The sequence below is a fragment of the Zonotrichia leucophrys genome, chromosome Z (assembly GCF_028769735.1).
Source record: "Zonotrichia leucophrys gambelii isolate GWCS_2022_RI chromosome Z, RI_Zleu_2.0, whole genome shotgun sequence".
Classification (NCBI taxonomy): Eukaryota; Metazoa; Chordata; class Aves; order Passeriformes; family Passerellidae; genus Zonotrichia; species Zonotrichia leucophrys.
Window position 1 is genome coordinate 63,453,132 of NC_088200.1, and position 26,893 is coordinate 63,480,024.

General features: G+C 39.5%; 1 protein-coding gene across 1 annotated transcript in view; it reads left to right on the top strand.

Annotated features, from left to right (window-relative positions):
• UGCG (UDP-glucose ceramide glucosyltransferase) overlaps nucleotides 1-26,893 on the top strand; it is a 34,888-nt gene that overhangs the window by 2,236 nt on the left and 5,759 nt on the right. The window contains exons 2-5 of the mRNA XM_064736457.1: nucleotides 21,022-21,163; nucleotides 24,613-24,715; nucleotides 25,634-25,735; nucleotides 26,137-26,249. Of these exons, the coding sequence (XP_064592527.1) occupies nucleotides 21,022-21,163; nucleotides 24,613-24,715; nucleotides 25,634-25,735; nucleotides 26,137-26,249 (460 nt within the window). The remainder of the gene's footprint in view (nucleotides 1-21,021; nucleotides 21,164-24,612; nucleotides 24,716-25,633; nucleotides 25,736-26,136; nucleotides 26,250-26,893) is intronic.

Sequence of the window (26,893 nt, forward strand, 5' to 3'; positions counted from 1 at the left end):
TTTTTTCCTTTTGTGGTTTTGTTGTTAGTTTTTTGTTTGGTTTTTTTTTTTGGGGGGGGCAGTTTTTTTTTTTTTAAATGTGAAGTCACTAATAAGCTCTAATTAGTTTTATTTTCTTCTACTGTTGTTCAGTTATCCTTAGATCTTATATTCACTTGGATAATTAACTTCTTTCTTGAAAAATACCTGTATGGTATGTATATGGTATATAACCAAATGGCAGGGTTTCACTGGGGAGCAGAAAGGGCGCTTAGTGAGCGAAGAGACTGCTTTGGGCATGGCTGATTTTGGTCAGCTTTAAAGATGATAAAACAGTCCATTGCATGCTTAAATCTCAACCTGTCAAGTGGGCATGTGTGGTGCTACTGCTTAGAACTGCTTTTACAAATAAGTGACAACTGAAATGGGCAGGAGACATAAATGGGGAAGATGTGCAAGAGGATGAACAAGAGGCAGAAGTATGAAACATGCTAAGAGATGTGAGAAGAAAGAACAGGGAAGAGCTAGAGGGAAGAGTACACTTTTGGGCAGACAGTGCCACAGGAGCTATGCCCTCAATGGGACTGCCTCCTGTGGAGGCGCTACTGGCGCAGGGATACTTCTGAGTGCACTGTGGGCTGCAGGTAAGGCACTCCTGAAAGGACTGTAACTGTAGAGATGCCTTGAGGGGCTGCAGCCCCATGGTTGACTCTCCCCTGAGGAGATTGGAGCCTGTGGCAGGCCCAAATTGAGGCACAGACTCTGCCAAAGGGATTGCAACCTGTACAGCAGTCACTCGTGAGCAGTCACACCTGCTAGAGCAGAGTAACAGTTTAAGAAAAACCAGCGGTGGAAGAAAATGAGTAAGAAGTAAGGTATGGAAGAAAAACCATTATGTGCTGACCCTTGCCTGCTGTGTCATCTTGCTGGAGGTCTGGGGAGGGACTGAGAGTAAGGAACCATGCAAATGAGCAGTTCACATAGAAGGGTGAGGGGGAAATGTTTCTTACTGAAGCAGAGCCTGGGGAAGAAGGACAAAAGGTACTTCCTTAAAAGTTAGGTTGTCTTTTTTTCCTCAATGCCCAAATTGATAATTAGTTGCCTGATGATTGCCAGTAGTTTAAATTGAATTGTCTGAGTTGAGGCAGTTTTGCCTGTGGCAGTAATTGGTGGGGAATGCAAGCAGCAGCTGGACCTGGTATGGCCTGCATCTAGAGTATTTGCAGTGGTGTGAAATCTGGAAGGAGTTGTGTTTTTTGCTAATGAGCATTACAAGTGCATGTATAAATTGTGTGTTAACAGGTGGAAAACTTGTCAGTTGTGGATGGAGTGGGTAAGAACTGGGGTGATCCAGTCTCAGCCTCTGAGGCCTCTGGTCTGCTTCCTGCAGGGCTCTGGAATTGCCATCTCAGTAGGGCCAGAGTCAGGAACTGTCTTTGACAAAGTAATGGGCTGATGGCAGTGGGGATATTTAGAGTTCAGTTCAGCAAAAGAGTGTCCTGTGGTTGGAAGTGAGCGGTTGGTAGCACTGAGGTGACCAAACTGCAAACTGTTCTGGGTTCACAGGCAGTTGTGGGGGAGCTGCCCTGGTTACAGTGATTTGGCAGGTCTGAGGAAAAAGGACCACAGCTTCCCATACTGTGACCACACAGCTGCCCTCTGAAGTGAAAATAATGAAGTAGGGGACACCATCCCAAGCAATTGTCCTTGCAGCATCTCTGGTGGTGCTGGGAAACAGTAGGTGATGGGATGTAGCCGATGGCTGGAGAGGGCACTGTGCTTTTGGAGCCTGAGCTGCTTGTTAGCATTGCCTGTGTGAGGGAGGATGGCTGGGAGGTTGTCTGATGGAGCTGCACATGGAGGAATGGCCTGCTCCTGCAAGCAAGGTAGTCCTGTGAAGGGAAGGTGAAGGAGGTGATCAGTGGTATGTGCTTTGAATGCTGGAGAGTATTTAGGGGCAAAGGGCTCCAGATTAATGATGATTGCTGGTGTTATGGCTGAAAATGCTGGTGGCTGGGCACTGTTACTGGTGCCCTCCATTTTATAGAAAGGATCTTCACTTATGGACAGAAACTGCTTTTTATGTTGGAAGATGCAGTATTAAAATGGAATTAGATTATATTTGGCATATAGTGGATAACACATTTTTCCTATTACAGGCAGTAAAGAAGAAGGATGAAAGTAATTAGTCCTCCTGTTTTCTCCTTACAGACAGGATTGTTGATTTAATTTTTTGAAGTCATTGAGGTACTGCTTGTACTCAGTCTGCACTGTGTGTAGCCATGCTCTATTGGTGAGTTGGAAGGTCCCATATGTGCTAGTGGTGTATTAAGATAATGTTGTAACATGGCAGTAAAGCTGTCGTGGACTAGACAGTCATCCTTCTGTGGTTTCCCATTGGTATTTAGGAAGTTTGATTTAGTAAAGCATTTAGAATGTGTTACTTAAGCAGGTAAATGGAGTTATTCAAGAAAGTAAGCTTTTTTGTATTGAAATGCTTTCAGCAGTTGTTGAGATTAAGATCAAGACAATATTTATTCTGCATTGGTTTATACTGTACTTGCATTCAAAGCTGTAGGCTTTGAATATCTAAGGAATATTCTTCCATTCTGTATTTGCGAAATCTGGTTCTTGCCACCTCTTTCCTCTACTTTGAATGGGTTTGAAACACAGAAACATCTGGGTTAGAAAAGACCTTCAAGATCATTGATTCCAACCTTTGACTGATCACCATCTCATCAATTAAGCCTTAGCACCAAGTGCTATGTCCATTTCTTGAATATCCCTGGGAAAGGTGACTCTGCAACCTCCCTGGGCAGTCCATTCCAATGCTTGACAACCCTTTCTGTGAAGAAATTCTTCCTGATATCCAACCTGAACTCCCTCTGACAAAGCCTAAGGCCATGTCCACTTGTCCTGTCAGTAGTTGCCTAGAAGACATCAACCCCCACCTGGCTACACCCTCCTTTCAGAGTTGTAGAGAGCAATAAGATGTCCCTGAGCCTCCTCTTCTCCAGTCTGAACAACCCCTGCTCCCTCAGCTGCTTCTTACAGGACTTACTCTCTAGACCCTTCTTTGGCTTTGTTGCCTGTCTCTAGACAAGCTCCAGCACCTCAGTGTCTTCCTTGTGGGAGGCCCCAAACTGAACAGGGTACAAGGTGTGGCCTCACCGGTGCCAAGAGGGACAGTCACTGCCCTGGTCCTGCTGACCACACTATTTCTGATATAAGCCAGGATTCCATTGGTTTTCTTGGCCTCCTGGACACATGTCTGGCTCATGTGCAGGCAGGTGTTGATCAGGACCTCCCAGACCCTTTCTGCTGGGCAGCTTTCCAGCTACTCTGCCCTCAGCATGTAGCCCTGCATGGGGTTGTCTGACTCCTGAGCACGACCCAGCAGTTCACCTTGTTGAATCACTGCCGTGCCTTAAGCCCAGTAGAAATTAAGCACCCACAGCAGCTCACTCATACCCCCCACTATTCCCACCTTGGTGGAACACCACCTCACAATTGATCCTGGCCTATTGATCCAGATCCCTCTCCAGAGTCTTCCTGCCCTCCAGCAAATCAACACTCTGGCCTCTTTAGTATCATTGTGAACATACTGTGTACTTGATCCCATTGTCTGGGTCCTCACTAATATATTAAAGATGTTACATGTTTGTCAACTCTCTAAAGCTATCTATCTTTTTGTCTTTATTTATCTGGAACTAATGTGAAGTCATGCTCTGGCTTTGAGTCTTCATTGTTCTTGTCCCACATGTCAGTGGCAATTCTAATTACAGCACTTAATGGAAATCACTTTTAGGCAGCCACAGTCAGTTGATATTGAGGTTGCTCATTTTCTTGGTTTGTAGGTGTAAGCAGGAAGGGTAGTGCATGACACTTAATTGATAAACATACTGCTGGTTTTAGACAAATTATTTTAAAAAGCTTTTAGTTACAGTAGTCAATGGAGAAATAATGAATTCTGCATTTATGTGGCATTTTGGGTGTAACAGGCCTTGTCTGCTGAGTGAACATCAAGACTTTTCAGAAACATATACAGATAATAAAAAACCCAGACGTAACTAAAAGTAATTAATAGCCTTATTGTGTGTATGGACACTAGGAGGAAATTCAGTTTGCACAGATGCATAAAGATCAAGTTTCCTGAGGTACTTCTGCAACATTGAAGGGCTTAAACATGGCTTCCAAACCTAAGCAAAAACCTCCCCATTGCTGATGTTTAACTGCTGCTTTTTTTAATGTGAAGTTAAAATACTTTGGTTAATAATTCCTCGTTGCATAGTAATTGTGATACTTAGTTCTTAAGAAAAAAATAATTTGTTTCTCTTCGCCCTGTTTGTCTTGTCAACCCTTTCTTTTTACTCTTTGACCATCTCTTGCTGCTTAGTCTGTAATTTGTGTCAAGGTTTATCCTCTAATCTCTTAGCTTCTCATTGTCATCTCACTTTCAACTTTTTGTGTGTTGCTGGGACTGTCTCCTCTTTTAAACTTTCTTGTATTTTCCATTGTCTGGCAATAGACTGGGTGAGATAGCTGTTAAGAGCAGCGCTAGTTACACAATTAGCCATGATCGAGTTGCATTTTCTTTGATTTGTGGAACTGCTGCAGACACATCTTGTTGCAGATAGGAGCTAGGTAAGTTGTAGTGTAAATCTAATTTAAAAGGCAGTGTTTAGAGAACTCTCCTGTTACTAGCAAGTGTTACCAGGCATAAGTGAAAGAACACTTCGATAGACTCTGATGGAGATAATCCAGCTCTCTACTCCTGGTAGCTGGTGAGAGGTACCCTTGCCTCCTGATGGTAACCAAACTTGGAAAACTGCAAAGTTTGATTGTACTGGAACTTCTCTGGGAAGTGGCTGGAATATGTCTAGCACACACAGAATGCTGTTTCTCTTTTTGGGTATGTGACTTAAATGAAATTTTAATCAACTTGAGCAACTTGCGCTTAAATGTCTTATGCAGGTTATCTTCCTCAAGGTACATAGTTTTTCCATTTATGTAGCTGATGACAAGGATGATGCAGAGTTTTGGTGACTCTAAAAACAAACAGATTGTTGTCTGTGATTTTGTATGTATGGAACAGGGAATGAAGCAAATTCATGATCTGATTAGCAGTGTCTTTTTACAAAAATTCTTTGAGGGTTAAAAGCAAGCAAAATGACATACTTAAGTGTTTGACCATAAACTGGGACATTGGAGAGGCAGAAAAAGTTGGAAAGTTATCTGAGGCTTATGTTTGATATCAGATGACATTTCATCTTCCTGATTTTTCCCTGAGTAACCCTTATCTCCCATAATCTGTGCATTGATGATGAGCCCTACTTTATACAGAGGTCCCAAGGTGTTTGCAGCAAGTGTTACATCCATAAAACTTCATGTTGTATGGGTTTTCAGCAAGTGGATAACAACATTGTAGCAAGCCAAATCTGAGAGATAGCAATGCAAAGATTGGAAGTCAAGTGCAGTTACTGGGGAGGAACACAAGAAATTCATAGGGTATGGAAACACAGAAGTCAGAATAAACAGAATATCCTGAGTTGGAAGGGACCCACAAGGATCGCAGAAATTTAGCTCTTCTTCTGCAGGACCAGCTTTGAGAGTCACAGCTACATGCCTGAGAGTGTTGTGCAAGCACTTCTTTAGCTCCAGCAGACTCAGTGCTTTGACCATGTCCTTGCAGAGGATTCTTTTTCTAATATCCAGCCTAAACCTTCCTTGACCTTCATGCCATTTCCTCAGGTCCTGTCACTGGTCACCACAGAGAAGAGATCAGTGCCTGCCCCTCATCTTCCCCTCACAAGGAAGCTGTAACTGCAGTGAGGTCTGCCCTCAGTCTCCTCTTCTCCAGCCTGAACAGACCAAGTGACCTCAGCCCCTCCTCACACGGCTTCCCCTCCAGACCCTTCATCTTCTTTGTTGCCCTCCTTTGGATGATCTTTAATAGCTTTATATGGTTTTTTTTTTGTATTGTGCCCAAAACTGCACACAGGACTTGAGGGGAAGCTGTACCAGTGCAGGGCAGAGTGGGACAATCTCTAACAACTTAGAGGTGAAAGCCATTTTTTTTCAACACTGAAGGAAAGTGAAGTGCTTTAGGTGGGAAATACCAGTTTTAGGTTAAGTTCCACCTCTTGCTTGAAGCGGAAACAAATTTTCATAGTTTGCTGTATACATATTGCATTGATATGATAATAATAGCTTGTGATAGAAGATGGAAACTATTGAAGGAATGCTAAGTTTGAGATGCACAAAATGATCAGGTGTGAATGATTGCTGGGGCCATTTGTCATCATTGATGACGTGCCAAGTTTGCTGATGGTACAGAACTGGAGAGAGTGGCTAATACACCAGATGAGTTCAGAGAGACCCAGACTGGCTGGAGAAATGCTCTGACAGGAAGCTTATGAAGCTCAAACTGGGAAAATGCCATGTCCTGCACCTGGCAGAAATAACTCTATGCATCAGCACAGGCTAGGCACTGAGAGGCTTGAAAACAGCTTGGCAGAGAAGGACATGGGATTGCTGATTTGTGCCAATCAGCCTACCAAACATCAGTTTGTGAGCAGTGACATTCTTTTGGTGGAGAAAGCCATTGCTGCACTGTTAGCAGGTTGAGGAAAGTGATCCTTCTGTTCTACACAGCACCAGAAACGCTGCCTGGAGTGCAGAGCGCAGTTTTGGTCTCTCACAGTATGAGTCATGGGTATGCTGGAGCAAGTCTGGCTTAGTGCTACAGGGATGATGGTGGGACTGCTGTATCCTTCACTCAGGAAGGCACTGAGAGCTGGAAATCTGCCTGGAGAAGGCTTGGAGGGATCCTGTTAATGTGTGTGAGTACCTGATTATTTGGGGGGGTGAAGGGTGTGAGGTCCAGGACTCATCTCAGTGGTGCTGTGTGACAAGATGAAAAGCAACAAGGACAAATTCAAGCGAAAGACTGTAATTTTAAAGTAGAGAGGACACTCCTGGCTGAATGTTGAAACAGGCATTCTGGAGAGTTTGTGGAAGCTCTGTCCTTGGAGACAGGAAAAACTGGGTGGTCCTTAGCAACCTAATCTAGTTACTCCACTTTGAGCCAGGCATTTGGAGTAGCTGACCTCCAGAGGTGCCTACCAACCTCTGCTAAATGGTGATTTTTTTTTTTTTATGTGTGAAAGATGACACTGAGGCAGCTGTTTGGACCATTACAGAGCAATAAACTAAGAAAGGTTGTGTGGAGCTGTAAGTTTTGTGTGTTGCTTGTTTTAAACAAGCTGAAATTTACCTGATACCATGTAATCATAAGGCTTAAGACAGTCCTTAGGGGAAGTAATATTTTAAAAAAACAGGAGGTGTTTTTTTATACACTAAGATTGTGGTTGGATGAGTTTCTGTATTACAGGCTTGAAAAATGGGGAAAGCAAAACAGTGCAGGACCAGAAATCTGAGAGTGGTAACAGTGTGGGAGAAAACCAGTAATGCGGAAGGCAATTAAGGCAGGCCAATTCTTTAATAGGGGAGTCAAGAGGATGAGACAGACTATTTGGGGTAAACATTAAGGTATTAGTGGCCCTGAATGATTTACTAGAATGCAAGAAACGTAAGCCTAAAGACTGTCTAGTGTTCATTTAAAGGAAAGGAATCATGGCAGTGGTGGATGGTGTACTTACATTGAGAAGAGGGTAGATAGTACAATAGATGCATTTTGATTTTAAAGCCCACTTGTCACATCTCTTGGAGTGGTTTGTGTGGAAGGGGAAGATAGAAGGCTCTAAGATTTGGAGTATGTAATATGGAAATTAAATGGGTTGGGTTAGTGGAGCTCTTATAGGGCAAAAAAAGTCCCGCTTTTTATGTGAGCTGGAGTGGAAAAAGCTGAATAGTGGGATGGGGAAAAATGTCTTTTGGTCAGCTTTTATCAGGATACATAGATTTTAAAGAAGTTGATATTTTGCATGAACTGTTTCCATTAAAGAACAAATGTTGATTAAGGTGGATGAGTAGAATGATAGATGATAAATTACTCTAAAAATTGGAATCTAAAAATTCTGTTCTAGCTGCTCTATGACATGCTGAGCATATAACTAGTTTTACTGGTTTACTAGAGCACCCTTCAGTATTTCTGTCCATCACGCCCTGAGAATGGTGTAATGGTAAATAGTGGTGTCACAATTCATTAGGATTTTTAAATTGCTTTTTAACTGAAATAAAATACCATAATTTTGACACATTTAATATTGGTTTTACATTTTACTGAATACTACTGTTTAAAATAAATTATTGATTACTTTATTGTGAGAGATGTTTTCCTATAGACTAAAAAAAATTTCATTTTGCTAATTGCAAGGTGACTTGTTTTGCATTTTCTTGTATACATTACTTTTAATAGTAGGTGGTGAGGTACATATTGAAGACTATATCATCTCATAAGTACTTTGGGTGAATTCATACCCTGAATCAAATTATTTCAGTTTCAGCATGTATAAAGAAAGTCTTATACTATCCTTTGGACAACTAAGGTAAAAAACTTTCTTACAAGTATAAACTTGTAAGATAGAAAGCTGATGGGATGCATTGTGCTAAATAAAAGATTAGGACTTTCTTGCCAGTGCTACTTTCCTGAGGAATTGTTTTATTTCTCATGACAGTTTTTTGAATGCCCGGTGCTTCTAGACCAGTCTTTTCTCATTAAAGTATCAGGATAACTAACAACCTATCTTTGCTCATTTGTACTGGTAGCTGATCTGGTCAGGTTTTGACCACTTGAGTTCCAGTCTTAGAAATACCACTTTATAAACTAAAGATTATTTTGTTTTCTTCCCCCTCTGTTGATAGGGCTCATCTTGGATTTAGTCCATGACGAGGTATCTGTAAATGAAGTTAACCATTCACTTTGATGTTTGCAGCTGTCCTATTCTTGTTAAGCACTTGCCTTGATCTTGATTCAATTTGCCCGTGTTGTAGTGATTTTCCAGATGACTGCTGCTTTGGTTTAATAATGGGTAGTATGCTGCACCTTATTTTATGAAGCAGAAGTGTCACTTGTCTGGTCATATGCATACATTGTTAAAATATTCAAGCCGATGAAAACCAGGTATTGGTTCATGTACTGGGCTGTTACAGAGCAAATATCCGATGTTTTATATTGAAATACTTGGAGTTAAAAATTGGATCAAAATTGAGTTCAAAATTGTTACTTCACACTTCCTTTTAAACATTTTTAAGAGATAATACATATGTTTTGTGCCTACATTTCTGAGAAGATTCTTTTGTGCAGATTGTGTAGTGGTAAGGGCAGTAAATTTTTTGGCAGTACAAACCAAGTATTGTGGTGTTTTTGTAGACATAAGACAGATAAAATTTGTGAAGTTAGTTTTTCTGGTTTGTATTGTCAGAAATGTAAAAAAAAAAATTATCCTTCTGAAATGCAGTCAAACATGTTGAATGTAGAAGTGTTATTTTAGCTTAACATTTTCTTTCAAAGCGTTTTTGTTTTTATGTAATTGCTTCCTTTAGTTTCTGATGTTTCATACGGGAGACTTATTCAATCTTTCCAAGGTATTTGCAGCACGAGGGCAGTCACCCTCTCACTGACAATTGTGTAGTGCAGACAAGATGTACCGCTTTTTTATTATCCCAGCTGTGGGTAATGTGGTCCCAGACTGTGTGTTCAAACTTGTGTGAATTGGTGTTTTAGTGTCTTTTTCAGCAGTGTGCTGTTTTGTACTCTGGAAACACTTGCTGCTGAGTTAATGACATAAAAATCAGACTGTCATACACTGGAAATAAAGAAAAAATGTTGGCATGGTACCGTGCAGTATGGTTGTTAATATAGTTTCTGGTGAGCCCTTAACATAATTCTGCTACTGGCAGTTAATTGTTTTGGAAGTTTTGAGGGAGAAGAAACTGGAAAAAGCTGCACAAAAGGAGCAGCCTGGGGTCTGTAGGATGCACATTATGTAATGTTTAGCAAATCATGTTGTCATTTAAACTTGTGCCTTATGAAATAATTGAGGCTGAGCTAGTTTAATCTTAACAGATTTTCAAAATACAAGTCAGAAAACCAAATAGAGTAGTCTCAAAATTTTTCTAAAGCTTTGTGTTTTAGAAGCTCCCAAACATTGATGGGTTGATCCTGTACTAAAAGCTGTCTCCTGTGGTTGGTTTTTCTGGCCCAGAGTTATGGCCATCCCCTGGAGATACTTTCATAAACAAAACATGAATTGTGTTGGATGCAGCAGTTCTCTAAACTTGCGCTGTACTTGTTGCAAGGGTTTCCAAAAACATTTCTGTTTCTATGCCTTAGTAAATCTTTATTTGATGCACCAGGGGATAATCCAAATCCCTTCCTTCTGTTATACTTTTCTAAACATTTCTGCCATTCTAATCTGCTTTTAGTGAGCGTGCGGCTATGTGGTGACTCAGATCAGCAAGCGAGTTTTTTCTGTGGGGTAGTTCCCTGTTTGATCAGCAGGCTGGTCCAATTTGTTTTGTGGTGCTGCCTGTTTTATAGCCACAAGTGGGCTGAGGGTGTGGGAAAGCAGAATCAGGGAATAAACTGCTATTTTGATGGCAGACTGTAGATAGACTACAAGGAAAAACAGTGTGTTTATTTTAATGTTTAGCATGATGCAGTAATGGATGTGTTGTAGGCATCTTGCTATGTCTTTGTTAACTCCATTCAACTTGCTGAATTGTGAACTAGCAAAGATTTGGTCAGTAAAAGGGTTCCTATTGCTTCAGGTTCAGGCACAGCCTATTGTATGGCTGTTTGTTTCTCCCTTTATCCAGAGGGAGTGGGAGGCGAGCTGGGGAGGAAGTGTGTTTGCTGGCTTTAAGCTGAGGTCTCTAGTGTTTGCTCTTTCTTACTCCTAAAAGATAACGTCAGGGTTTTTTCTACTTGAAACTGTTAAACAGGTTCGAAAGCATTTTCAATTCCCCCGTTTTCGAAAAGACTGTATCAAGTTGTGGGTTGCAGGTACTGAATGTGACTTAATGGTAATACTTGGAAAATCCTGGTTAAAGAATTTCAGTAGTGCATGGAGTTTTTAAATTTGAAATGGCAAATAGCACTAGATAGGACTTCAGCTGTTCTATATTTAATGATTTTTGTCCTTATTCTTAGCCACTGATTGAATGACTCCAAAATTGAAAAAGCAAATTGGTACTTGGTTTTTGAGAACACTCACCTTCTGAAAAATAACAGTGGTCACAATCTGGTTTGTTCTTGATCAATTCCAGTTCAAGGCCTATAATTTGACGCTTTGTTGGTTTTTTTTTTTTTTTTTTTTTGTTTAAAGTTTGGAGTTTCTTTTAGCTTAACTTTTATTTTTCTAATTTCTCTTCCTCTCCACTACCTATTGTGATTTCAGTGCATTACTTTGTAAGATCCCTTTCTTTTTGTCTGTGGAGGTTATGTGTAGGACAGGAGAAAATATGCATTGGAATTGAATGAAGTGTTTTATTTGCCTTGTACATTCAACTGGCATGTGATGAAGCTCAACTGTAACATGCTTTTCAACATAAACCCCTAGCATGCAAAAGGTGGGTTTGCTTTTTTGTTTTCAGTGGTTTTGCAGGCATGCACAAACCTATGACTTTTTCTGCTGGCAGACAGTCACAAGCAGTCTTCTGTAGCAGTCTTCTCTGCTACAAAGTGCGTATCTGAATCATACCTGCCATGTTTTTCTTTCAGACTCCTATACTTCCCCCTGTCTCTGAACATTTTATCCAGGCCAACTGACTTGTTAAATGTTTTTAATTACGTTAGGGTTTCCCCTTAAGTCCTTTTCTTGTTGTCCACAGCTGCCTGTTTCTGCTTATCCCTCTTGTTGGATCTGAAGGTTGTGTAGCTATGAGGCTGGTGAGTGGGTGGGTTGACTTGCCATGTGTCCGTGTGGCTGTTGAATTGGATGTGAGCAGTGACAAAAGTGGAGGATGGGAAAGAATGCCTCTCTGAGAGCAGTGACTGTCGGGTGCAGTGGTTTGACCCAGGCCAGCAGCTGAGCAAGGGTGCCTGGCACTAGCATATTTCTATAAGCTGATGTCTTCCTTTCAGTCAAGAAAGGTCGAAGAGGGATATGCCTGAAGTATTACTGCAAGAGCCACTTTTGAACACTGGCATTGTTTTCTGTTACTGATTAACTGAAGTTAGCTTTTTGTGGCAGATAAGGGAGTGAGTGCTGTGAGGGAAAACTGTGATGTGGAGTTGGTTGTGGAACAGTTTTTAGGGGCCTGACCCAAATCCAGCCCTTCTGGAATCCTGCTGAAGCATGAGGTGGAGGGAGACCCTATTCCTGCTCTTCTCCTGTGATCTTGGCAGCACATTCAGAGCCTTCTTGAACATACTGTGGAGCTTTGTGCAGCCTTCCATAAGATGCCTGAACTCTAATTTGGCAGAAGACAGTCTGAAGTGGAAGAAAACAAAATCCAGATTTAGCTTTCAGTTGGGTGAGTGATTTGAAGCAGGATTGTGTGTGCATCAATACTGGCACGATGTCTTGCTTGGCTGGTATTGATGGCAGCACAGCAGAAGGATTACTGGGGGACCTTTGCTGCCTGTGAAGCAGCATGATTATCTTGCTGCATCCTTTCAGGCTTGCTAGGTTGAACTGATGAAATTCTATAATTACATGTTGAGTAATAGTTATGTGGTGGTTTATGAATCTCAGGTAGTTCACTGTGGGATCAGACAGTTGTCAGCACAGGACATCCCAGAAAAAGAGGAGAAAGGGGGAAGAGGGAGTGCCTCTGAGCAGCAGCCTGCACTTCAACTGGTTCAGCTACATTATAAAGCTCTTCTCAAGGGGAAGAAAGGTTTAAAGCAAGACCAAGGTGTTTAATTCTTGCTTTAACAAGAATTCTTTCAGTTTACTAAGAGGCTAGTGGCCACAGGTGATTTTGGCTTTTCTGTTTGTTCTGTCTTTCAGTTTTTAAAGCTCTCTGACATCTGTGAGGTTCATAAAAAGAGTAATAGTGTAGTAGGTCTCCACAGTAATGCAGCAGTAGTATTTCTGTGAGCTTAAATCTGGACAGAGAAGTATAAGAATTAGATACTTCATAATAGTGTGTTACTCAGCCTTGATTTTATCATTGCAGAGTCCTCTTGTGTTTCTCTGCCTCCATGTTTTGCTTCCTGATGGGATCTACTAGAGCCAATCCCTCCCACCTTCACATGCAGACAAAAACCTGCACATATATATTTATTATACAAAATGTAATTATAGTCATAGATATTTATTTTATAATATTATATATAGAAAAAATATTATTCACATAGGAAACATAGCAACATATGGAGTCATAGAATAGTTTAGGTTGGAAAAGCTCTCCAAGATCAAGTCCAGCTGTTAACACTGCCATGTCCACTACTAAACTGTGTCTATAAGTCCCATATCTACACACCTTTTAAATGTGTGGTAACTCTGCCACTAAACGTAGCCCAGTGCTGCAACTTGAGGCCCTTCCTCTTGTCTTGTCACTTGTTGCTGGGACCAGAGACTGACCCCCATGTCACTACAGTCTCCTTTCAGGGAGTTGTAGAGAATGATATGAGGCCTTCATTCTGCTCCCTATTCCTTTCTTTTCACTCAGAGACCTTGTTACCTGGAGAAGAACTGGTCTCACTAGTAGAAACTGAAATGAAGAAGACAATATCTGAGCCTTTCCATATAATTTCCTAGTATGTTTCCTCTGCATCCAGTAAAGGATGGAGGTTCTCCTCAGCTCTCCTCTTTCTCCTCTTGTTGCTAATGTGTTTATGTATATATTTTCTTGTCTTCTATGACAGTAGCAAGATCAAGTTCTAGTTGTGTTTTGGCCCATCCAGTTTTCTCTGTCCATAACTTAAATGACACCAGAGCTGCCTGCATTGTCTTTCAAAGGTCATAAACTCTCCTTTTCATCCTGAGTTCCAGCCAAAGCTCCTTCTTTAGCCAGGTCACTCATCTTCTCTGCCTTGTCTTTTGGCACATGGGGATAGCCTGCTGGCTGTGTCTTTAGGATTTCCTTCTTGGATGTGAGGCTAGCCTCCCAAAGTACTGTGTTGAACGATCTCCTAAACAGGCCAAAATCTGCCCTCTGGAATTGGCAGCTCTGCTGACCCTTCCTACTTTTCCAAGAATTAGAAACTCCATCATTTTGTGATTCCTGAGCTGCAGCCAGCCTCCAATCACCCCAGCATCCACCAGTCCTCAGATCACAAACAGAAGATCCAGTGGGGGCCCCCCAATGGGCTCATTCAGCTTCCTGACACCATTGGTATCTTCTGCCACTCCAGGAACCTCCTCGACCGTTTCTTCTTTGCTGTATCGTATTCCCAGCAGACATCTGTGAAATTGAAGTCCCCATGAGAAAAAGGGCTAATGATTGAGACTTCTCCCAGCTGCTTATAGAATAATTAATCTGTCTGTTTTTCCTGTTTGGGTGGTCTATAGCTAACTGCCACCTGGGTTTCTGCCTTTTTGGCCTATTACCTTGATTACTGCCCCATAAACATTTAACCCCAAAATCACCGTCATTCAACTCTAGACAACCAAAACAGTCCCTAACATACTGGCTACCCCACCATCTCTCTATCCCTGCTTATCCCTTGTGAAGGGTTTATAGCCAGCCATTGTAGCACTTGAGTTGTTGCACTGTCCTTCCATGGTGATAGCTATGCCATAGTTTTCCAGCTGCACAATGGCTTCCAGCTCCTCCTGTTTGTGGCCTATCCTGCATGCATTGGTGTAGATGCACTTCAGCTAGACAATTAGTTCTGCCACCTTTTTTTGGAGGTTTGTGACAGTTTTCAAACACTTCTGTTGTTTCTGGGACCTCAGTAACTCTTGTCTTTGCTGCAACATAGATCTCAATCCCCTACCTCCACTGAGAGGGCCAGCTGACAGACCTCACAGCACACTGTCCCTTAAATACTGACAGTGTCCCCAAGCTTATTTCTACCATGCCTGATCCCTTTAAATTACTTTAAAGCTCCTACAATGAGCTGTGATAATACCATGCAGAAATCCTTTCCCCTCTTTGAGACAGGTATACCCCGTCTGTTGCCAGCAGCCCATGGTGTCACATAAACCAATCATGGATCAAGAAACCCAAAATTCTGCTGATGACACCAGTTATAGAGCCAGGTATTATATTCTGCTTGATCTTCCTATGATTTCTTCTCTCATCCTTCTTTGCAATGAAAGGATATAGGAGAAACTGTTTGTGTTCTGATCCCATAACCAGTTGTCCCAAGGACGTTATTCTGTGCACATTATTATCCGTATAGAAGTCTTCTTCCTGTATAAAAAAGATTCTTGGTTACCTAATTTTAAAAGGATCAGATGACTGTATAAAAAGTTACTGCTGTGAGATACTTTTTTATTAGCTGTCTATGACTTCTTACATGGAACTATCTTTATAATATTACATTAAGGGTGGGGTTTTATGTCTGCTAATGTTAGTCTTGGTGAAGCAATGATGCTGTTAACACTTTCATGAATTTAGGGGTTGTCTGTAATACTTTTTGAAATCCTCCAGTCTTTTACAGTTATATTTAATGTACTGACTAGTGTGGTATACCAGTAGCAAATGTTATTGTTTTTTCTTTGGTGGCTAAAGGTACCAACTTTTGGGAGTATTTTAATTATATATACATGGTTAAATGTATAGCTATATAGATAGGTGTATTTCATTATATACATATAATATGTAAAGTGAAGAAGATATGAGGAGCTCATCCTTTTTACCTTTCTGTTATCAAAAGGAGAATAATCTCACATTTTCTTATTCCTGTTTAGGATGAGATCTTATGCCCTGTATTCCATAGCAGACCAACACTCCACAAAGACCTGTTTGAGGTTTTTCAGATCACTAAAAATTCAGAGTTGAAGCAGGAGAACTAGTCCCTTTCAGAATTAGTAATCTGCTACTTTATCTTGATGGGCTGTGAAACCACAGTCTTTAAGGAATGTCATAAGGGCTTTCTGCATGTTGTTTTGCTGTCCGGCAATATTTAAGTATCTGTTACAAATTTCTCATCAAGGTTTACTTATCTCCCTCCAGCAGAATAGTTATTTAGTTAAATTAGCTGCTGAGGGAAGGTTGACATGAGGGAATAAAGACCGTTGAGCGTTTTTCAGCTGTGTTTAAAATGTGTATATCTGAGAGACCCAGCAGCTTGTCTACTGTAGCAAGGTTTTTGATTGTGCTAGAAGAGATGGGGAGGGACTTTTCACAAGGTCATGTAGTGATAAGAGAAGGGGGAGTAGCTTCAAACTGGTGGAGTAGGTTAGATTAGATATTGAGAAGAAATTCTGTACTGGGAGGGAAGTGGGGCACTGGAACAGGTTGCCTAGAGAAGCTGTGGATGCCACATTCCTGGAAATGTTTAAGGCCAGGTTGAGCAGGGCTGTTGGCCACCTAATTTAGTGGAAGGTGTCCCTGCCCATGACAGAGCATTGGAACTAGATGGCCCTAAGGTCCCTTACAGCCCAAGTCATTCTGTGATAATACTCTTCTGCCCTTTATGAGCTGGGGAGAAGAAGTGTTGTCCTGGCCTTTTTTTTGGTTGCATAATTTGGTACAGATTAACAAGAATTTCATTCTGAACAGTGATAACTTGTCAGGATTTTGTCTTTGGAGACTTTTTTCCCAGAGGAAATCTGGGGTACAGGCTTCTGTGTGTTAATTATTATTGTGATAAGCAACCAAGTTAGAGAAGATTTTGCAGGTCCTTTTTCCATGATGCTGGATAGTGAAACTACAGCTCTTGGCCTGATTCCCCTATGGCTGCTTTTTCTTTTTTCTTTCCTCATCTATGTATGCCAGTACCAGACTGTATAAAAAAATTTCAGTTTCACTACCTAGGGACTTCAGGCTGATTAATTTAATAAATGTGGTGCCAAAGTACTTAAATACAACCTGGCTACGTTTGCACGTTTGCACTACGTTATCTGAAAGTGCTTATGAACACTGCTCTGCCAGCAGCTGTTTCAGAGTTCAGAGGTCATTGGAGGTTTTGACTGCCTGGAACTAATATCAATGCAAAATAACATATATTGAGAAAGGATTGCTTGGCTTTATAATTTTGAACTGTATGTGTTATACATGCAGAGTAATGTAGAAATTAAGACCTTTGCGATCACAATGTAAGCCTGAGAGAACTGAACCCACACAAGCACAAGTTAGGGCTCAAAACCACCATCTTCGTCTTACTTCTCTTGGAGACTTTGGTACATATACTGTAGCGGATTTGCTTAAAATGTACTTGCATCAACAGTGTTAATGATCCTTAAATTTAGTCTATTTTGACTTTCATGTTACATGTTAGCCTGAATTTCAGTACTGTAACTTTTTTAATGGTTGGCCTGTTTCTCTGGTAGGTTGTCAATTTAATTCTTTTTCAGAATATGCCACTTCACAAGTAGTCCCCAGTGTAAAATGATCTGGTTTACTGTTAATTTGCTGTTTGGTACATGGACTCTAGCAGAGCACCATGGTTACTTTAGTGTCACAATACCTCAGTGCTTTCAAAAGGGCAGGCTGCCCCTTTTGTGCAGTGTTATGAATAGCACATGAACTGAAGTCTTACTTAAGATAGAATGTTAGGGACATGCTTGCCAGTTGCTGTCAAAACTGTATGGTGCTTCAGAACGGAATGGATTGTGATAATGCCGCATGTCTTATTTGTGTGTTTTGCTGGGTTTCTCTCTCTCTTTCTGTCTCTTACTATAATTCAGTCAGCATGGTTTGTAATAGGTTGCCTTGCAAGAGTCTGCAGTTTTTTCACTTCATGCTTATTCACCACAGTCCTGCCTCAGAACTGTCTTTGCAACTTAGTACAATGACACTTCCTTATAGTTTTTCCTGTTTGTCATGGCTTTTGTTGCTGTACAAAGCTCTATGTATCGGTTCTTTTTTTCTCCCTTGCGTTACCTCCTTTTTGACCCTCCTGGTCAAAGATGTATTCTTCACACTCTTCCTTTTTATTGGCACAAAAGGCCTTATTTCCTGTTTTGTTTTTGAACGTTGCAAGGAAAATTTCTGCCTGGGGCGGTAGCTATCTGAATTACTGCTTTTTTTACCCCTTTGGTCTGACCATCCCTTGTCAGCTAAACAGTCAGCAAGACTATTTCAATTTACCTCCGCAGAGTCTAGGCCTGAACTCAAAAACAGCACTAGGACATTATCTGCTTTGTTCTGTCTTCGTGGTCAACTCATTGTTTATTTTCTGTAACATTATGCGCATGATGTCTAGCTACTCACCTACCTAAAGGCAAACGTGCAGACTGGGGCTGATTAGGTATCAAATGCCACTGTCCCACATCAGGGAAAAAAAATAATCTAGAGATCTACTGGAATCTTGTCTCTTACTAGATCTTCTTCATAGTTCAGTAATTTTACTTGGTGAAGATGAGAATTGATAACATTAGATACATATTGCAAGAAAATAGTCTTTCAGTCTGACTACTCTTCATGGTAGAGAATTGCAGTATGTGGTACATATGTTAATTTGCAAATCTTGTTTCTGCAGATACTTGTCCTTCAGTTATTTATGTATATGTATTTTCTTGATGCAAATTCCATTGTATACTGTCCCATTGCTACAATGTCGTTTACCACAGAAAACTGAAGGAAGTGAAGCCTCTGTGAATAAAAGAGATTGGACCCAGAAAGATTTGAAATAAACCCAAAAAATGTAATTAAAACCAAAGGAGGTTAGATGTTGGTACCAAAAAAAGATGTATTTTACGTAACAGTAAAAGAGGCAAAGAGAAAGGGAGAGGAAAGAAAGAAAGAAAAAGTGTGCATGTGGGGTGGGGGGACAGGGAGAGAGTGACAGGGGTTAGGTAGAAGCGTGTCACCCATCTGAGGGTCCCAAAGACGTCCCATTGCTCCCCTCTGCCTGATCTTCTCGGTGTGAGGGTCCCCCGTTGCCGCCGCCACGCACCCCAGAGTTCAGAGTTCCGTGGGTTCATCCACGCTGTGGGCAGGTGGCATCGGCCCGGTGCCCCCGGGCAGGGGCCGCTTTGACACCGCCCCGTGCAGCACCGAGGGTCTGTGGCATCCCCTGCAGCGCTGTGGCGCCGGCTCTGGGACCCCTCTGTGGGGGCCTTTGGTGGCCGTGACGCCCCCTGTGCCGGGGACAAGCTTTTCCTGGGGTGAAGGGGCCCCTCAGGCATCTCCCGTGCCCAGCCGAGGGTGGGCGGGCACTGCCTCTCACAGAGGGATCCAACAGGCACCCAGATCCTCTCCTCCCCCGCCCTTTGGGGCTTGGGGCTGCCATATCCTCCCTGAAGGTGCTAGACTTGATTCCTGTGTGAATGTGCTCCTCTCTCCGAAAACCTGAGCTTACTGTGTTTTGTCTCCATGAGCGAGCAGTTCACTGCCTCAGTCAGAAGCTCTGTTCAGGGTGTGGCATCTTCTCTGCAGTATTTGTAACAGAGTTTCACTGTATAGTTGAAAGGCCTTCATGAAGATATTTAAGCCTTAAGTTAAAACATTCAGTCTCCAATATCCATCAATCTTTTGGATTTAAATTTTGTGTTTATTTACCCAGGAGTGTAGGATTAAGCATTCATTTTAGTCACTTTGTGATGTTATTGCCAGCACATTTTATATATTCATTGTGGCAGTTAGGGACATGGTTTATCTGTTGCCCTGGTAGTGCTGGGTTAACAGTGTGACTTGATGATCTTAAATGTCTTTTTCAAAACCTAAACGATTGTAATTCATTGCTGAAATACCAGAAACTACTTGAAATTGTGTGTAAAAGTTTATCCATGGTTCTGACCTAGCCTGGTGTCAGGATTTTTATGCTACAGTGAATTGATCCTTAATCTTTTCTTGAAGTTGTTAACAAACTGACCAGTAGGATCAACTGTTACCACTGTTTCAGTTTGCTCTGAATTTTGCATAACTTGATGCAGGAAAAAGCACCTGAGCCTTTCACTTGTTTTTCATTATTATTTTGTTATAATACTATGTTATAAATGACAATATTATATTGGCTTTTGCATTTATATATTAGCTTTTGCATGTTGTTATTAATCAGAACTATTTTGATATGGTACAATATAGACTTACTTTTAACTGCTTTTGGCATAGTATAATCTCTCAGTTTGTATAGGCACCATATAGCTTCTTTAAATAGTAGTGTTGTATGTGTGTATATGTATATATATATATACGTATATAAAATTTCTTAGACCATAGCCTGCTAGAGGCTGTGGGATGTTGAAGTGCTTTTTCATGTAACTAACTCAGCAAATGGTGTAAAATAATGAATTTCCCGCATGCAGGGCCTATCTTGTCTGAAAGACAACGTAACTCAGGCAAAAGCCAGAACGCTGAGAAAAGAGAATTTATTGACCCTGGTTATCAGGGAATAAAACCACAAGAAGAAATAAAATATATTGATCTAATCAACAGGATGGTACACAGACAAGTCAAAGGTTAAAAACTGAGCAGGAAAATCCCTGAAACATCTAAAATCACAAGAATGTTTGAATAATGAATGAAACTCATGAATATGTATGTAATGTAACAGTATATAGAGAACATTGTTTTACACTAACTGGTGTGTTTTCTGGCCCATCACCAAAAACACCCCAGCTCTGGTTATTTGTACTTTTTTTTTTTTTTTTATCCTGTTTTAAACTCTTAAAAATTCTCAGGTGTGAACTTTGTTTTTCACATACTGTGAGTTTTAATGCTGTGAAGGAAGGCATCTCATCTCTGCTGCAGTTTGAAAAAAGGTCGTATTCCTTTTGGTCAAAATGTTTTGTGTAAAATGCATTAATCTGAAATACCTATTAAGTTAAATAAAGCTGAATGTAAACTACATGTCATGCTAAGGTTTTTTTAAGTGTTGGCTTTTGACATCAGCTGTTGACATCAACTTTGACATCAACTACTAGATAGAAAAACAGCTGTTTTTTCAACAGCTAGATTTAATTCTTTTTGCAGCAATTTTAACTCCATAGCTTTCTTAGTTCTGACTGTATTTTGAATGGCATTCTCTAGCATATTTTCTTAAATGGTGTTATGTGCTGTTTCTCATTACAGACGCCTCCATCTCAATAAGAAAGCCACAGACAAACAGCCATATAGCAAGCTTCCTGGTGTTTCACTTCTAAAGCCGTTAAAAGGCGTAGATCCTAACCTGATCAACAACCTAGAAACCTTCTTCGAGCTGGATTATCCTAAAGTATGTATATTATTTCATGTAATTTTTTTTCTTCCTATGTCTCAAAAAGTCACATGACGAACTTGGATGGTATGCTGCTTGGTTGTCTTGGATTGTTCTTCCTTCTGTAGAAAATGTATCATTACATATTTTACACGTTGCAAACAAAATTTACTCCTTTTGTAAAAGCTGTCTATTGAGGACCATGTCCAAGGCTTAAGGGTGAAACATACTCTACACTCCACTAGGATTTGCCTAATCGATATTGCTGTATTGCGGAGTTTATAGATTTAAGTGCTTCATACTGCTGCAAGAGCTTACTTGAGAGGCAGGAAATTCTCCTCAGTTGACTACTTCTCTGTAAGAGATCCTTCAATAGAGAGCACTTTAACTGGTAACCTGAAACTTTTTGGTGGTTCTTACTGATGGCTCATCTAATGAAGAGTTGCTCTGTGATGAGATTGAGTACCTCACCAGTTGCTGGTAGGTAGGGTAGTCTCTAAGCCATGTGTTAGTGTTGAGAAGCAGATAGTTCAGAAAAGCTCACATTTGCTGTTAACACTGTTTGACTGTGTAATACAAGCAATAAGCAATGTAATTGATTAGAGCAAGGAGAGCATCTGACACACTTAAGAGCTTAAAAGAAGTAAATGTTTGCTGTATCATTCAATATTTGAAGTATGCTCTTGTGGATAGGAAAAAGTACATTTTTTACTGAATTTGTGTCTGCTGAATTCTGAAATTTGAAATTTAGCTTTAACGTAAAAGCTGCTTTTTCTCAGTTCTTCTCAAAACATTCAGTTTGCATCTGACACTGCTTCTCCAATTGTAGAAGGTCAAATGTTTGTGTGAGCTGTACAGTCAGTGTTTGTGTATACTAAGTAGGCAGGGTAGAACAAATAAAAATCTCTAGCACTTGGAACTAATCAGAAATTGGAAGTTTTTTCTGTAATGAAGCTTTGAGCCTTTTGAAGAGCTTCAGACATGAACATACAAATTCTTTCAGCTCAACAAAGTGCAATAAAGTGTAGCACATTTGAAAGCCATACTTAAGGCAAGCTGCATATGCCTACATTGCAAACAGTGCAAAGAATCCTCAGCGATATCATAAGCTGTTATATGACCTATAATGAGCATCCAAACATCATGCAGGTGAAACATTTGTTTACAAATAAAACTTGTTTAATAATTAAAAAAAAAATGTTGGATTTTGCTTTACAAAAGGTAGTCTTGGTCCTTAGTTCTGAAAGCATATGGATAATTACTTGAAAATGTTGCTACTTCACACAAATCTGAGTTTCAGATAACAGTAGATAATCATGTTTTTTCCAAGGAGAGTGAAAATGCAAGTGTGAATGCTTCAGTTTGCTGCAGCACGGATTGGACAGTATGAGCAAGGTCCCCAAACTGTCTGAAAAAACTTTTTGTAGTTACTGTCCAGAACTACTTTAAGAACTACTTTAAGAGATGACTACAGGAATTAGACCACCAGTATTGCCTGGTATTCAAAGTTCAGCTGTGCAGTGAAAAATCATTATGGAAGATTAATCTGAAACTTTTTCCGGTGAAGCTGAATTCAACCTGCGGTGATAATTATTCTCTTCTGATACTCTGTGTGAAATACTCTTCTCTTGAATGGAATCCAGTTATGCTGTCTCAAAACTGCAGGACTTAAACATAATATTTTTATAAGCGAAGAGTTCTTACCTACTGTGCGTATTGTAATTGTGCAAAAGTTTCTCTATTCATGTTAAATTCAAATGAACCTGATGGTAATGCTTGTGTCAATAAGCTTTTTTTTTTTTTTTCACTTTGCTACTGCATACAAAGGCCATTTGATTTGAATTTTTCTTTTCTCAAGTATTGGAGTCTGAAATATCTGGCTTACTTCTGGTTGAATTTCTTGGAGAATATGGACATAGAAGTGTCATGGCTGCCATGGATTGAAGATTGATTACATAATGACTTGGAAAACCAATTTTATTGTACGAATTAATTTTAATGTGCAGTAAAAATATAATTTCTTCAGTTATTTATTTCTATGGTGTTCATGCTGTCAAGATTCTGTTGTGATGAGAGGACCTGTCTGCTTAATGAGGCAACTCTTAAAATCCATTCTCCATGCTGTAAGATGGTAGAAGTCAAACTCTGCATGCTCCTTAGCCAAATTGACTTTAAGTTTGCATTCTGAGAGGTACAGATGTTTGCCTGATAGTTTGTAGTGCTAGAACAAATTTTAACTCCCATTTAAATGATTTTAAATTTCCTCAATATTCTGAATGGAGTTAGAGTAGATCAGGCTTTTGTCTAAAACAATACCATTTATTAATTTGAAGTATATATATTTAACTTAATATCTTCCATTGTATTTAATACCCCCTAATACCTCTTACTGAACAAGAACATCAAAAATTATCATCATAGAGCCAATAGGAAGCTTTCAAAATTCATTTTTTGCTTAAGTAGTTTAGTGAAAAGAAAGTTTTGTGAAATGATAAAATAGTCTAAGGGAGAATAAGAACTGTTTTGATTGCTAGTTGTGATCCTTTTTTACAGCAACTGCTGCAAATGTCCAAGAAAATTGGTTCTTGTTGGATTGAATTTTTCAGTCTTTGTCAAAATGGCTTTTGGGTATCTTGATCAGAAATTGGCATTTTTTGTATTTTATTCTATTTATTGGAGCTTTAATAGCTCTAATTTTAACAAGGTAAAAAAAAAAAAAAAAGTTGTATCAGGTAAGAATTTGCTTCATTGCCAAGGCAGAAGTACCTTTATCAAAGCTGCCTCAATGTTGAATGATTTATTTCTTTGCCCACTATCACTAGCTTGTATATGCATGTAGCATCTACAGCTTTCCCTTAACACTTGTTTTTTCAACCGTTACTCTATGAATAAGAAAATACATGTATGTTACATATACATATTCCTGAGCTTTGCTATACAACTAAGTATACATATGTACATATACTGGTCCCTGTGGGTTGTCTTCCAACTCTCTTCTGCATATATATCCATAAAGTAAAGGAATGGAAGATGTAGTTCAGAGGTATACAGTCATAGTGTGTCATAACCTCATTTTTAATATTTCAGGTGCTGTCATTTCATTGAATATAATATTTAAGATTTCATATGTGAGCAAAAATGGAAGTGGAAACAAAAATTTTACCTTGTATAGCAGAACATCTTATTTTATGACTAATAGAAACTCTTCAATAACAGAAGAAGTAATGTTCATCAGTAAAAGAGCTCATTGAGACACACCTATAGTTGTTTTTTCAGAAGTACTTGGCTGTGCATTAAAAAACTAGACTCATTTAGCTGTAAAACAACCCCTTTGTTTTTAATTCTGTAACAGCACTCTTTATTTTTTTAGCTTACTACACTCTTAAACTTTATTTCATAGACCGTATGGATATTAGCTGTATGTATGTAAATATATATGTGAGTGTATACATTTTTGTTTTTACTAGTATGAAGTACTACTCTGTGTACAAGATCATGATGATCCAGCTATTGATGTGTGCAAAAAGCTGCTTGGCAAATACCCAAATGTTGATGCTAGACTGTTTATAGGTAAGCAGTGCAACTTGAAGGTGGGACTCTGACTTGTAACATGATAGGTCTTCAACTCCATATGGAGTACTCTGCATGGAGTTGTAGACTCCATACGTATATGGACTTAAATAAATAGTTGTCTTGTTCAGCCCATGTTGCTTCTGTAGCTTAATCACCATTTTGCAGTAAAAAGTAAGTTTGTAGTCAGTCTGTGACAAAAGTCCAAGAAAACTTAAGAAGGAATGGTTTGGGTAACCCCCTGCAATTTTATCTCCTAATTCCAAAACAACAGTTTAAATCCTGTCTTTGCACTGAACTAAATGTGCAGGAAGTGACTCAGAGTTGTGGCTGTATTTGAGCTTGAGGTCCTGCAGCAATCCTTTTTAATCTGCTTAGGCTGTGTGGCTCTTTCTTCACTTTGTATTTGAATTAGCGGAGAAAAGGGGTATTAGAACAAGGTAGTAAAATGTAATTCTTTTTTTTAATCTGATGTGAAAAAAACTTTACCATATCTGTCAGCTGTATGTGAAGGAGTGTGTGTCACTTTATTCTGCTCCTTTTTAATTTTTCTGCTGAAGTTACTATAGAATACAGTCTTCATAATCATAGTCTCAAAGAATAAGAAATGAATAATATTTACCTTACAAGAATGTAGTAATAAGCTTTATAGTTCTACTGCTGTTTTAATTACATTAATCTTGCTACACTGCTATTTTAAGGAAGCATTTGAATATTTTTTCTTTTTATTCTTCCAAGTATAAAATATAGAAGTGAAGATATACGTAAAATATAGACATTTTGTATAAAAGTGGACTTTAAGAATTGGCGGGTAAATATTTACTCTACTTCAGTTCATATATTTAAATATTTTGGATATTGAGTCTCAATTCTAAAAACTCCCCATACATTAATTTTTATGATGTTTGTATTTTTTAGGTGGCAAGAAGGTTGGCATCAACCCCAAGATTAATAACTTAATGCCTGGCTATGAAGTTGCCAAATATGATCTCATATGGATTTGTGATAGTGGAATCAGAGGTAGGTGTGTATGTGCTAACTGTTAAACTGTGCTTATTCGCCATAAGCAAGCAGATTTTGGAGACTAATTTAACTGAGATTATAAGCGGAAATTAAAGTTAAAAGTCTGGAAAGAAATAAAAGATTGTGTGAATAAAAGATTTTGTGAAATAAAAGATTAGCCTCTAATTAGAGGAGAAAATACCTTTAAAACTACAATTCGGACTGTTTCCATTTTATTTGTTGTTGATCATAATTGTTAATTACTAATTATTTTTGTGAAACCATTTTTATAATATAGGACTCATCAAAGCACATGTACTCTTGATGCTGGTAATAAAATGAGAATCAGTGTCTTGCTGCAGTAGTCTGCTAATAACAGAGTTGCTCCATCAAGTGTCATTTTTTCCTTTGTCACTTAGTAACACCAGACACGCTGACAGATATGGCCAATCAAATGACTGAAAAAGTGGGCTTGGTCCATGGGCTCCCCTATGTTGCAGACAGACAGGGGTTTGCTGCTACCCTTGAACAGGTGAGTGCAGTGTTGTGGGGGGAATCTTGTTTTATTCTTTTTTGCTTACAAAACCTTGCTGCGTGAAAGCTATAATGTGCCTCTTGTACTTTGTGAGTGACGAAATGGTTATTTTCTATCACATTCCAACTCAGGGTAACTAGGGCAATTTCTAAGTGCTTCAAAATTCCTCTGTGGTGCTCTGTCTGTTGGTTCAATATTTAGGTTTACAATAAGAGCAGTAAAGATTACAAGATACACATTTTGGAGTTTATATTTAAATTTATTAAGAAACTGAAGAATTGAACTTGATGAATGCTTTCTAGTGCTTAGTCAGAAAGGACTAATTAATTTTATTTGGATATCTGAAAAAGCACACAAAAATGGCCATGACAAGTCTAAGGGAAGTCTAGCTCACACAGTATCTTACTTCCAGCAGGATTTACAAGCAGTGTCTTTATGGAAAGTAGAATAAAAGTAAGGCTTATATCCTATTTTCCTGTAATACTGCCTCAGTGTTCTGTAATTTTCAGCTGAGAGACTACCTGAGCAGGAGCCAGACTTGTATGTTTACTAATCCTTAATATAAAAGCATTTTAGTAAGAACAGATTTCTTAAATGAACTTTTCCATTATTTTTTTGAGTCCATATAAATTTTTAATATG